At 37.1% G+C, this 14,422-nt stretch overlaps 2 protein-coding genes across 3 annotated transcripts; one reads left to right on the forward strand and one right to left on the reverse strand.

Moving 5' to 3' along the window:
* LOC109726823 lies at positions 395–5,048 on the reverse strand. 2 transcript variants are annotated; one of them, XM_020256624.1, is made up of 5 exons: positions 4,825–5,048; positions 2,344–3,085; positions 1,568–1,980; positions 1,017–1,086; positions 395–576 (listed from the first exon to the last, which is right to left on the reverse strand). In XM_020256624.1, the coding sequence occupies exons 2-5, from the start codon at positions 2,943–2,945 to the stop codon at positions 513–515; spliced, it is 1,149 nt and encodes a 382-aa protein (XP_020112213.1). In that variant the 5' UTR covers positions 2,946–3,085; positions 4,825–5,048; the 3' UTR covers positions 395–512. The 2 variants fall into 2 exon arrangements, with proteins under 2 accessions (XP_020112213.1, XP_020112214.1); XM_020256625.1 differs by having other exon boundaries at positions 2,344–3,107.
* LOC109726538 (zinc finger CCCH domain-containing protein 16) lies at positions 5,811–12,080 on the forward strand. Its single transcript, XM_020256168.1, has 9 exons — positions 5,811–6,346; positions 6,860–7,018; positions 7,149–7,286; positions 7,406–7,564; positions 9,015–9,107; positions 9,366–9,482; positions 9,659–9,733; positions 9,879–10,102; positions 10,760–12,080. Exons 1-9 carry the CDS (start codon positions 5,924–5,926, stop codon positions 11,721–11,723), a joined length of 2,352 nt encoding a protein of 783 aa, XP_020111757.1. The 5' UTR covers positions 5,811–5,923; the 3' UTR covers positions 11,724–12,080.

Consider the following 14,422-nt stretch of genomic DNA (forward strand, 5'->3'; position numbering starts at 1 on the left):
TTTGGGTCTAGCCACTAGCCAAAATGCTTAAACCGAGTTAAGAGTTTTAATCCTATTTTATCTTATATATAGGACAATTTAGGATTTTACAATCTCCCTCCTTTTAAATCTTGACGTTCCCGTCAGTCTCAGACTCACAAGTATCAGGCGATATGAAGCTGAAGCTTATCTCACACTTTCGGTCGGCACTTTCGGCTGGTAATTATCTCTGATATCAACTATGACGCCCCAACTTTTCAAGAGGTCACCCATCCTAGGACGACTCCCGTCCTAGTACGCTTAACTTTCTTAACCTCTTAGGCCTAGCCACCATCCAAAATGTTTAAGTCGAATTAAAGAGTTGTAGCCATATTATATCTTATATATATAACTATATAGGGTATCACACAAAATCTGGAAAAAAGAAGCTCAAATTTAAACAATTCATACTTGCAAGTGTGTCAATTACAAAGAGAAAAGTTGAAGGATTTATGTGAAAATTTCCGCACGAATAAATTACAAGACTTCAAAGTTCACTTGTGCCTAAATTTGGGGCGAACAGCAATCACACCGGACCTTGCATCATCGAACCGATATCTGCAAAATGGTCACAAAAATAAATATATAAATAAGTAGCAAAAAGAACCAAGAATATAAACATTTATCAACTGCCGGCCTTGTGAGTCGGTTGGTCGGAAGTTCAATCTCCCAATTTCTTCATTTTTTACCCGTTTACGCTCGTGAATCCAAGGATTCGCAAAACTCCAGGCATACAGGTAGCACTGCTCATTAAAAATGGGCTCCTTTCGCCGCCGGCTTCCTGACGTTGAATTAACAGCGACAGTTGATTCGACTAATGATTGATTCAACTGCTATATCATTGCGAGATTTATTATTCGATTATCACAACACCTTCAGAAGATACAACTAAATCCGTAGCCAAATCATCTCCAAGAGATAGTAGTAGTAGTAGTAGCAGCCACGCTAAATCGAAACGTCGATGCGGTAACTGAACCAAAGGAGTTTACTCAGCTTACCCATTTTCAATCAGGAAGCTTTTCACAGCCGCGGGTAGCGAAGCCTCCCCTCTGCTATGATTACCAGTCCCTGCAAGAAATCAGAGACTGAGTGACGCTGCATCGTCGAGCACGATATTGTTTATAGGTAATAATCCGCTAGCGTCGACGTCACAAAGCACGAATAAGACGATAATGAAACTGAGCATGCAACAATCATGTGACAACGCATGCTAAGATTACGAAATTAGAACATTATTTACAATGTTTTTAATGATTTAGATGTTATTGTCATGTCCTAATGAGAAACCGGAACAAGAAAAATAGTAGTAAACTATTTCTAAACTTTGAACCACAAGAAGGCAAAGTGGAGTTGGGCTTATATTCAGGGGGTTTTGAGGCTTTCCCTATATTATTCTTACTTAATTCAAAGTAATATATTACCAATATATTAATCAATGAATTTTTGCCAACTTTTCTTTTGCGTTCTTCAAACAACGTAATTTGTAAGATATATCAATCAGATCACAAGGGTAAATGCACATGCAGATGCATGAGAGTAATTGTCAAACCTGTGATCACGTGTAACACTGACTGTCTCTGCGGAAGTAATGCCGCCTTCTTGGCGGCAATCTCCGATTCCGAGTGCTTAAGCGACTCGAGCGACGGCGATCTCACAATACGAGCTTCTAATTTAGAGAGTGCATCAGAGGAAGCAGCACGATCCATTATAATCCGGCACTCTATTCCATCCAGCCGGTCCTTCAGCGATTTCACGGCTTCTGACGCGTGCAGGCCGTGCAAATCAATCTTCCACAAGTCGTTGTTTCTATTCCTAAGCTGCAGTATTTCCACGGCTGCCTTAGAGTTCAGCTTTTCGGCAGCAGCCCATTCTTCACGGGCTTTCTGGGAGAACTCGCGGGCTGAGAGATGGTCGCCTCTCAAGAAGGCATTACTAGCAGCCCGCGAGTGTTGCGAAGCAGCCCTGTTTTATAAAGTCAGTATAGTAAATACTTGAACCAAGAAACTTGCAGTAATGTAGTTCAGCAGATAAGATATAATGATGCAAGTGAAAAATCAAAGCCGAAATTCGATAACTGGCACGGCACGACAAAGGGGAAAACACATTCATTATCTCAAGAGACTTGAAATGAATATGCTGTATCATTTTTTTTTTCTTCCATGCTTGGTTTTGTTAAGCTCGATGGGTATTTCATGCGAGAGAAAACGGAAAACACCTGGATTCTTTAGGATTGTTGTAAGATGCAGTGCAGAATAGAACATCTACAAATCCCATAAAAGAGTCGCAATAGTATATTTAATGAACAGTACATAGTGTGTAACATACCTCATCATCTTTATAGCATCTTTCCGGAGGCTTAAGTAGACATCATCGTCTTCCGACTCTTGCCACTCAGGTTCTTGAGGTATAGAGAGCACTCTCATCGACGCTGATAACTTATACTCAGAATCAGAAGGCTTAGTTTCTAACAAAGTAGCTTCTTTTGAGTGCTTATCTTTGACATGGTTCGAAGAGCTTTGCCCGGATAGACTATTATCCCCTAGTTTCTCAGAGTCGACCGAAACCATTGCTTTCAAAAGTACCGAAGCTTGGTCGATGTCATTACTGACGGCGGTTAATATGTCCTCGATCAAATTGTGATCGGCCCAACTGTGAACATCCTTAAGCAGCCTAACTGCAGGATTATCTATTGAGTTTGTACTTTCGGAATCACTTGCGAGAAGCGGGAATTCTATAGACGGGCGAACAACCGAAGAGAAAGACTTCACGGTCCCAGAGTTGCTCGCTTCGAACGCTTTCGCGGGATTTGAAGAAGAGATGGATGGAAAGGGATCGACATCATTGGCGCCTCCTGCACTGTCTCTAGCTCGTTGCTTGCGATCAAACGCGGCCCAACCAGGAGAGTGATGAACTCTAGGCCGCTGCATGTTCAAACTTCAAGAATCTATTTTAGAATGGCCCTCTTCAAAGCTCTGGAAATGTTACCAAGAAGAAGTTTTCGCCAATCACACTTTCATTTACCGCCAGAGTTTTGGTAGCTCGAAAATGAACTGAAATTCCAGTCAATCTGCTCAAGGAGTGATTTCACTCTGATTAAAAAGCATACAAGAAAATTATACATAAACAATCATGCGAAAAGTAATCTAAAGATAACAGTAAATTAAATCTTTTATCGACAAGTGTCTAGGCTAAAAACCATGTGAACATTGATCTTAGATGCTGAATACTAGGTTTAGATTCTTTAGAGACACAATCTCAGCTGGTTTTTATCATCAGTGCAAATGAATTTAGAACTAATTGAGCATAAGAAGCACATAAATTTTATTTTCTACTACACGAAATACTAAAGTTTTCGAATTATAACAACACTCAAGCTCAAATTAACACAAGCATTTAGAACCAATGACCAAACTGGAGAGCTAATTCTAATCAACTGTGTTCTTTATTTCCTTTTCGGACGAAAAAGTGTCTTTTTTTGAGATCGCAACTTAGAAGCTTGACTTCAATCGATCACAAGACCCTAACAATCATGATATGTTTTTTAAGGACGATGGCGTTACACCCACAAAATGATTTGTCATATTCCGAGAAAAATGGATTAGAGGCCAAATCTATTGCGCGATTGCAGTCATTTTTTTTGCACTCCTCATCAACCAATTACAGAATCCTCCGAGTAAACAAAAGATGCATTGAACAAGATGTTCATGCATCCAAACAGGTTCTAAGAATAACATGATCGGGCTAGAATAACATCATTTGATTCGAGAATCCTAAAACCTGCAAAATGAAACATCACCCACTAAAACCTACAAAAATAATACACCGTTTGCCATCCAATGATACAGTTACCAAAAAGATCGATCTAGTAGAAAACAGCTTAGAAATAATCTTAACACCCTGCCTCACGTGCATGACGGATATCATGTGAATCATGCCACGCGCAGGTATGGAAGAGACGGCAGAATAATATACATGAATATTAGCCATAAAATGGCAGATACGGGAATCGAACTTTGAACCTCTTAAAAGAGAAGGGACAGTCGCTATAACATCATCAATTACAATACTGTCGTATCACTTTCACGTTAACAACATGTCAATAATTTAATCTACTAAATTAGACTGCGGGATTTAATTGCAACAATCTAGAAAATTCAAGCCAGAAATTGGTACAAATTAAAGTTACAGTGCTAAGCGCTTCATGGTTTGAAGACCAAAAGTATAAGGGTAAATTACACTTTTGGTCCTCAAACTTTAACTTATTACAATTTCAGGCTCAAACTTTATGTGTCGTTGCAATTAACTCTCACGGCCAAATTTAATTGACTAAATACTGTGCTGTATAAGTATTATAGCATCTTACTTATTGTCTCATCATTGATCACAAAGTTCTATATCACTTAACATTAACAATTTGTCAATATTTAGCTAATTAAATTTAGTTTTGGGACTTGATTGTAATAATTCTTTAAGTTCGAGTGAGAAATTGTAATAAATTAAAATTTGAGGGCCTAAGTGTCACCTTGCTCATAGTTCGAGGACCGGAAGCGTACTTTACCCAAAGTATAATTTAGCATAAAATTTAATATCAAACTGAATTAAAGAGCATAATCAAATTTAATCTGATAAATTCTGATACATCTAATATTAAATCGAATTATTTTTTACTTAAACCAATCTAATTTTATAACTAAAATCGTTTTATAAAAAGAAAAGTTATTCAATAATATTATTTTACAGTGCAATAAAATCACCAAAAAAATCATGAAAAATTAAAATAAATCGTGGAAAAAAAAAAAGACGTACCTCGTTGCGTTATTTGGAGATTTCCCCAATCCAGAGCTCTCGAAACCACGGCGTTAACGGGACCAAGAAGGAGGGATCGGACGGCTGGGATGATGTCCTGCACCCGGAATCCATCAACGCGGCGACGGCGATTTTTTCCTTTTTCCCGGCGAGGAGGCGGACGATTTAATCGTGGGCTTCGAATTCCTCGGCGAGGACCAAATCGAAGGATGAGGAGGTGGGGATTATTATATTATTAATATTTATTATTTATTATTATAATATTACTATAATATTGGTGTTGGAATCGAAATACCGAAACTACCCTTTTCAGATTATTAGCCCTTAGATCATAATCCGACGGTGGACAAATACACGGTGTGTGTGAGCGGGACTTTTTTACAAAATAAGCATCTACAATTTTATAATTTGCGAAATAACCCCATCAAATTTGTATTTGATAAATTAACTCTTAAAACCCGCATTCTGAAAGTATCTAAATTCTTTTAAAGGCGGTGAATTATTTACCGTCTTCTTTATAATTTTTTAAGAAAGAAGAAAAATGAGGTTGTTAAAATTGTACGTAAATTATACGGAAAATAAAAAAAGTGAGGTTGTCAGGATTGTGTGTGAAATATTAGAATTTTTATTTGATTGTTAGAATTGTATGAATAAATTATTAAAAAATTTTGATTGTTAGGATTTTATAGATTATGTATAGTTAAAACTGAAAAAAAAAATAATAGTTATTGCATATGAAAATATCTCACGATTGTGGGTATAACATTTGGAGTAATTTCACATATCTAATAAAGTCTTTAAATAATAATAAAATTTAAATAAATAAGAAAAATTTAAGAAAAATATATTATGCAAAAATGACAATTCTTTAAAAGGGCCTTAATTATAAAAGGAACAAGTATTAGGGACGTGATTGTAATAATCGACAGGGAAGGACTAAAGTTAAATTTTTGTGGACGTTTTGGGCCTCCGTTCAATTTACCGTCTCTCTCTCTCTCTCTCTCTCTCTCTCTCTCGCTCTCTCTCCTCGATCCCTACGACGAAGCCCTTCTCAAAACCCTAGCTACTTGAACACTCTTCTTCTGCATTCCCATCTGACATGGCCGATCCAGAGATCGCCGGAGCATCGCCGGCGCCGCCTATGGAACCACACGACGACGAAGACGAAGGCGATGGGGGTGGTGGTGGCGGCGGCGGCGGCGGAGGCGGGGGGTTGACGAGGAAGGCGAAGAGGAAGGCGATGAAGAAGATGAAGCGGAAGCAGGAGAGGAGGGACGCGGCGATCCGGGATCGCGAGGAGGAGGAGGCGAGGGCCAAGGATCCCGAGGAGCAGCTCAAAATCCGGCTAAGGGAGGAGGAGGAGGCGAGGATCGCCGAGCGCGAGAGGAGGGCGTTCGAGGAGCGGGAGCGGCTCTGGCTCGAGGCCGCCGCCGCAAGAAGAGCGGCGGAAGAGGCGGCGGCGGCGGCGGAGGAGGAGGCGGAGCGGAGGAAGAAGCTTCTGGAAGCGTCGGAAGCCGAAAAGGTCGTAATTTTGCTTCTATTTCTCTCTCTCTCTCTCTCGATCTACTTCTTGTTTTCTTACTGAATTGCTGTTCTAGTTGGAGTTCTCTAATTCCCAATGTGCTTTGGTTGTATTATGTGAATTTAGAGAATTAATTAGTGTCTTCAAAAGTGGAAGCGAAAAAAGTTGTTAATAATGAATCCCGAGCTTACTTTCCAGTGTTGAAGATGAATGCTGGTGAGTTTTAAGTTGTTGGAGTGTCCGTGATCGTGAAAGTGTTGAGTTTGAAATATTAAAATCGTTGTTCCACGGTCAAGTCTCACCAGGATCATCTGCTATTTAATTGACAAAAACAACATCCACCATTGTCTAGTAACTTAAGCTTTTAGAGGAAAATGATGGTTTCAAAAGTAGTTCTTATAGAGAGTCATGTATACCTTGCTTCAAAATAGGGACCATATAAAGTTGTTTTATGGAATTCGTCCAGAATATTAGTTACTTGAATCTTATATTTTTGTTTCTGAGTATTAGCAGAATAAAGAAGAGCATGCGGATAAACCGGAACAAGATGAGGAATGGGAATATGTTGAAGAAGGACCTGCAGAAATCATATGGCAAGGAAATGAGATTATAGTCAAGAAGAAAAGGGTTAGAGTTGCAAAGGGAAGTGCTCGGAGACAGCAAATTGAAGAGGTTTAATTCTTATGATCTTGTTTAAGCTTTAAATTAGTTAAGCTATTAATATGCATTTAATATTATTGTAATGATGCTTCGTAATGCTAATATGAACATGCTTTAAACATATATTGTAAACGTCTTGCAGGATGATGACAGACCAACGTCTAATCCACTTCCTCCACAATCTGCGGCTTTTACTTCCTACAGGCAGGGGCCATCAATTTCTGCTCAGGAAGCACTTGAAAAAGTTGCCCAACAAACTCCGAACTTTGGGACAGAGCAGGTATGCTTCGTAGTTCTTCCATAATCGTGGATCCATGATCTACATGCAATGTCTGTGCGTTTATAGAGTAAAGTTTCGGCCTCTTCGTTAGTAAGCTTCTCATTTCTGTTCGTTTCTAGGATAAAGCTCATTGCCCTTTTCACCTGAAGACTGGGGCATGCCGTTTTGGACAGCGTTGCAGTAGAGTTCATTTTTATCCTGACAAATCGTGCACGTTTCTCATCAAGAACATGTATAATGGGCCAGGCCTCACTTTGGAACAAGATGAGGGGCTTGAGGTTTGTATGATGAGGATCTCTTGTGGCTAGTCTGGTATCCTGAAATTATTCTTTTGTTTCTTAAACTTAGCTTATCGTCTTCTATTGTTTCATCCATTTTCATTTTTGAGTTGTTCTGCAAAAGTGTCCCTGCTGTTCCAAGCACAGGAAATTCAGAAGATGAAAAATAAAGAAAATTTAGGGTTGATATTTGGAAATTGATTGAATATTCAAGTTTTTGGATTTGTATAACATGCTAGAAACTAACGGTTGGCCTACTTCTGGGAGTAGTTGTTTCATACTTCTTGCTGCATTATATGACCCTATTGTTGTTTGTGCCTTGTGGAATACTCAGTATTCCTTTCACAACGGATCATCTTCTTTAACGTTAGTCACATCAGACATTCACCTCGAGAGAGCGACATGGTGACTCATGGTTTTGACCTTGTGATGGAGACTTATGGTTTTGGCCCTGATATGGATGGAGATTAAACTTTGATGGGCTTCTGTATCCTATCTGCTGTGATATTGTGCGACTATTTCTGTTTTTGATCTTGTTTTTAACTTTCAATTCTTTTACATATTATACTAAAAACTTTTCTTCGTAAAGATTTTTATAGTGATTCTCGTTAAGCATTACTTATTGTGAATTGCCTTATTATTATTACATAATATTATTTTTCTTTTGATTATCTCTTAAAATATAAGTTCATTTGGTTTATAAAGTTTGAATACTCGTTCCAATAGATCATAATTTACTCCCAGTTTCATGAACTTTAGTTGTCAACAACTATTATTGATAAAGCTGCTCCTTAACGTCCTGTAGTTCTGTCATCATTCCTGTTTAGCGAACTATTCTGGTGATGTTCTGTTTTTGAGGAGCAGGAATATTTGATTAACAGGTGCCATCATCTTTCATGAGATCCATGATAAGGTTGAAGGCTCCTCCTTTTTATCAGATTCTTGAATGCACTAGATTATGCGTGAATCTTTGCAGGCTATAGTTTACTCTATTTTGTTTATTTAGGGTGTATTATGAGAGAGAATGTTGGCAAAACAAGATCTAAATGGTTTTGTTTACTTTTTTGCACATGGGAATCCACAAATGATTACTCGGAACAGATGGGCAGAAGGTGTCCGGTATCATCTGCTCTAGATAGGAGTGGTGAAGTGTTTTTGCCCAGTGCAATCCTAAATCTATAACACCTTCGATACCACTCAATTTTCTGAAGAATTTACTTTGTCCTATAGAACCTACAAACTTCTATAGGTTCCTCAAATTCACGTTGTATTTTTTTTTTCCTAATATTTACACATCGAACAGTTAGGAGTCCGTTCTTCTTTTTATTTTGAGCTTTTGGTTTCAGTTTAAACAGAGTAAAATTTTGCTCAAAAATTGTCTTAATAATATCGAATGTCATGTTAAGTTCTTCCCTTTTAGAGACTAACGCACTCCCCATTCTTATCTCAGTGTACCGATGAAGAGGTTGAACGCTGTTATGAAGAATTTTACGAAGATGTACATACAGAATTTCTGAAATTTGGCGAACTTGTCAACTTTAAGGTTTCTTTGTGCTGTTCTCTTGTTTAAGCCATTCAAACTGCTCATTTTATTTAGTTCATGTCCTGAAGGGAAAACATGTAGAAAATATGAATTTTCTAGTACGTTGAATCACCTAATGAAGTTATTTTTCTCAGCCATTGTTTTTTATTTTTTAAAACCTTATCTATATAAACTTTTCTTCAGTTGAGATCAATTTGTATAAATTATATGTTGATTAATGCTTGGTTTCTTGGGATTTGATTTCCAAAATTCTTTTAGGTATGCAGAAATGGTTCTTATCATCTGCGAGGCAATGTCTATGTGCATTATAAGTCCCTGGATTCAGCCGTTCTTGCCTACAATAACATAAATGGCCGTTATTTTGCTGGAAAGCAGGTACCTTGATCACTTGGACTCGTCATTTTTTAATTTCATGGATCAGATTATCTTCTCTTGTAGACTAGCCAGCTATAATTATTTGGATAAACTTTTCCAAGCATTTTTAATAGGTCGAGCATTCGTTTTTATTATTTTTCATGTCAGTTCTGAGAAAAAAATTTTGGTGGCTTCAGATAACATGTGAGTTTGTTGGTATAACAAGATGGAAGGTTGCTATTTGTGGCGAATACATGAAATCAAGGTTGAAGGTACATCCTTGCACACTCCCATGTTTCCTTTTTCAGTTTTTCCTTTTATTGTCAGCAGTCCTTTTTCCACATTTTAAGATATTCTAGAATCAAGATATTGTTGTAGGATCACCACCTTGATTTAGCGCTTTTTTTTTTTTGATAGACTTGCTCACGTGGAACTACTTGCAACTTCATTCACTGCTTTCGCAATCCTGGGGGGGATTATGAGTGGGCTGACTGGGATAATCCTCCCCCGAAATATTGGATTAGAAAGATGGCTACTCTTTTTGGTCCCTCAGATGAATTGCAGTATGACAATCAAATAGAGTTAGCGGATTTTGACAAGTCAAGGATCTCTGATAGGAGAAGAACACCGAGAAATGGCAGGTAGTTTCCTTGACTGTGTCATCTGTCGGTTTCAGAGCTTTATTTGGTTCAAAATAATTGTGTCAGCAAGAGATAATGAAATAGAAACCACAAAATTGATCATGATGGCCTTTGCCTATCAAAATATATATCAGAACTCAAAATTTTTTTGATAATGTGGTTATTACCTGTTGTTGGCCACCATAATAAGCATGCAGTCAAAGTAGATGGTCCCTCTTGATCTCTTATTTGTGAGTTTGGTTTCAGTCCCTATAAAATGGTAGTAATTCTTATTTTTAGTAGTTTAGCATTATTTCATCTTTGCCTTAGTTTGTAGTTGACAGCTCTTGTCAAAAACAAAACTGAAGCACACGAATTGCCTACTTAGTTCTTGTAATGGACATTATTAACAACAACAACAACCACAACAATAATAATAATAATATAATAATAATAATAATATAATAATAATAATAATATAATGATGTTGTCAAAGTATTGGCTAATTCTCATTAGATTGACCTTGAGTAAATGGTATCGACATAGAAGTCGAATTAAACTTTACAGTATACAGGAATCTCTGCAGTGGAGCAAAGGACGTATGATCGTTTTCATTTTCTTATCTTTGTCTCGGGATCACGACTTTGGTATCTTAACGATTTTGTAATCTTTAAACAGATCTGGTTCAAGAAGATCTGATGATGAGATGGATGACCCTAATGGACCAAAGAGAGATCACTGCAGTCACTCAGGAAGGGAGCATTCGAGGAGAAGAAGAGAATTGTCCTCTGGGGTTAAGCACAAGCACTCTGAAGAAGCCATTAAATATGATTCTCATAAATACCATTCCATTGAGGACATCTCCAAGAAAAAGGATAGAGGTCTCTTGCCTAAGTGCCGAAAGACAGAGGAGGAAACTGGTCCGAACTATCATCAAGAGTTTAAGAGAACATATAGTGCAAAGGAGGATTTGGATAGGCAAAAACGAGAAAACGATAGATGTAAATCAAAAAGGTACAAATCTCATAAACCGGAAAAGGAAGAGTTCATTGATGATTATAGAGAACCAAGTTACAGTTCTCCGAGCAATGATAAGTCCATTGCGAGGGCTAGTATTCATGAAGAGCGCTACAATGAAAGGCACCATTCGGACGATCTCAGTTTCGAAAGAGACTCCACTGGAGTATTTGAATCTCCTAAAAATGAACACAACAGTGACAGAAGAGAACATCGGCAACATAATTCATGGCATCATGCGAAAGGCGATCGCCGTTACCATAAGATAGATGATGATAGATCCCGAGAGTACAGAGGAAATGACCATGGAGTTTCTTCTAATGATTTTGCTGATCGCTGGAGAAGCACAGACAATGATATGGATTCAGAAAACAGTGAGGATCATTCTCGAAGTGAAAAAAGCAATCAATCAAAGAGGAAGCATACTAAACAAGGTCAGAAAAGAAAGCATCACGAAGAAAAGCACGAGTATGAGGGAAGCGATGAAGAATTTACTTCTTCAGATTCTGACAGCCAGGAGTTGAGCTCGAGAGCATACAAGAGGCGATCACGAAGCCGCGAAAAGCACCAACATAGGGGGAACTCGAAGAGGAGAAATTCGTCACGTGGTAGTCATGATTCATGATGCTTCTAACTGTCATTTTCCGTGACCTACTGTGTTTTATCAACTTGTACAAAAGTTTTGTGGTATCAACTGTTTCTTTGTACTAGTCTAGTCCAACACTTCTCAGTTGAACTATACCTATCTTAAAGCACTAGGGGACTTCTTTTTGGAGTTAGTACATAAGAGTTAACTAAGAGTATACACTTTTTGTTGATCTGAGCAAGATCTTTAGCCCTGTAGTGTCATTACCTGGTCAATTGAAGTGTTTGGAATTTGATTCCATGTGTTTTGCATGACTTGTGTACAAAATATCATCTTTGTTTGTAAAAAGTGAAAGAACTAATACATTTGAGTTATGGATGTGTATTTGGTGCACTATTTCAGGACCGTAGTAGGAAGTAACCATTTTATTTTTTTGGTTGCCTATAGTATCACATGGACTGTTTGTGTTAATCAAACTCAATTTTGAGTTGTGTTCTGATCTAAATTCAACTCGAAGCTCAAACCGAACCCAAATTCTCGCAGGCTTCATGTCGAGTTTAGATCAAAACTTGATTCGCATACTTCATTGAATGGAATGGTCCTCAACAAATTCTTAAAGCATGCAAGTGATACAAGTGAAAAACGCGAACTCCGAATTGGTGCAGATGCTTTCGGAGCTTCATAAGCTCATTTTAGCTTCCTAATCGCGTCGGTAGCTAAAAGTCGCTAATGTTTGACTTTTGCTACTTGAAGAGGTTCAATGCTTTGGCACCTGCGCGCTTTAATATCATTTCTCACTAATATTTTACCCTACACTCCTTTGTAAGAGGTTTTCAATTGTTGTTTCCCCTAATAGAACATTTTTTCCCCCACCTTTTCTGATACCATTATATTCTCTAAAATTGTTTACATGTTGTTGAAGTACCATGTGAAGAGAACCATATGCTGTGTAATCCTTATCATAATTTGACTTTTCCTCTTTGCTGGGGGTGTTTTTTCCTGCACATATCAGTGAAGGGAGGATTAGAAAAGGATGCTAAGGAATGTACCAGTGCTTGAACATTGTATAGAACATATTCGGTTCCTTAATTGCATGGCAACCAGGATCTGATTCCATCATCAGAATCTATTTGATACTAAGCTTGTAGTTTAAGATGCTTGCTAAGTAAACATATAAAGACATCTCAGTCTAGTAGTTTTATTAGTTATTGTTAGAAAAGTGATTATTATTTTACGTAGTATCAGACTACAAGGTTTCAGTTAGGCTCTTAAGTCTCACGTTATTTTCGATGCACGGTATCTTCTGTATTAATTATTCACCAATCCATCTTAGTATAGGCGGATAAGGTATCTGGTTTAGATCTAAATTATACTATTTTGATGCTTTAACTTCTAGCACACTTTTCGCAGCGCATATTTCGAACCATCCCAATAATCCCACATTACAAGATGTTGAGTAAATGTAGCTAGCATGGTGTCTCAGCTTAAAATTGTGAGGAAAAGGAAAAGCTTATGGGATGCAATTGTAGGAGCCTCTTTTTAAGATTTTTTATTTTATCTTCCCAAGAGCTATAGAAAGTATGGCTTTGGACCAAACCTTCTATGGTCTAAAAGAGATAACCTACACTCACTATCCCTTCCACTTGGAGACAAAAAGGATAAGGAGATAGAAAGAATAGTATTAAATTACTAGGAGACAAGTCCCATGTCTTTTTCCAAAGAATTTAATAGTGCAAGAACTAACTCCAAAGTACTATATATATATCATCTAAAAAAAGTTACAAATTTTTAACATATTTTATTCAGAATTATATTGCGTACAAAGCGATTTAACTGTCCATTCGAGATGAAATTAATTAAAGTTGCTGGATAGTGCTTTGCCATAACATTCAAAGGGCACATGAAGTGTTTGTAGGATTTGATTAGTAGAAACTACAGTAGCATCTCCATCATGATTTTTTTTTTGTTCTTCTATTTTAGGCAACAACTGCAAATTGCATTTGACTGTTGATTTATATACGATTCTTAAATCGCACGATTTATCTATTTAGATATATACCAAGTATTGTGGGTACAATAATGCTCCAACAGTGACAAATTCGCGAGATACTGTAAACACTTGTATCAAAGTGTAATATAAGGGTTGATTAATCTAATTATCATTTTCAATATCTGAGTTTAAAACTTAAATTTTAAATAACTATATAATTATATGCTCTCAAACACTTTATAAGTTACAACGAATCAACTCAAGTGGGACTATGTTATAGTCTATCAAATCAATCATATCACATTGGTTAGACAAAAATAGGGACGATATTTAAGCCTATAGATTTGAATTTAATAGCGCATATTAATCTTGCACTACTCTAATTATTATTCTATATAAAAATATTTTAAAAATATATGTTATATTAACATAAAAAATAGTATTTTCCCCTTCTGTTTTTGATGGATATAATTAATTCCCTTGCTCTTTTCATAGTATAGTAGTAGCATGATCCCAGGGAAGCAAAAGAAAAGTTGGGAATTGAGAGAGAGAGAGAGAATAAGTCATGGGAAAAATAGGATATTCCAAATAATATCCAACATACTATGGCACAAATAACATAATAAGTGCTAAAGGACCTTTTTTTTTCTTTTTTTTTCCCTTTATTCTTCCCTTTTTGTTTTATTGTTTCTTTGGAATTTGGAATTAGAAATTCCCCAAGTAATGGTTCCTGTATTTTGTGGCACCG

The sequence above is a fragment of the Ananas comosus genome, linkage group 21, assembly GCF_001540865.1.
Source record: "Ananas comosus cultivar F153 linkage group 21, ASM154086v1, whole genome shotgun sequence".
NCBI lineage: Eukaryota > Viridiplantae > Streptophyta > Magnoliopsida > Poales > Bromeliaceae > Ananas > Ananas comosus.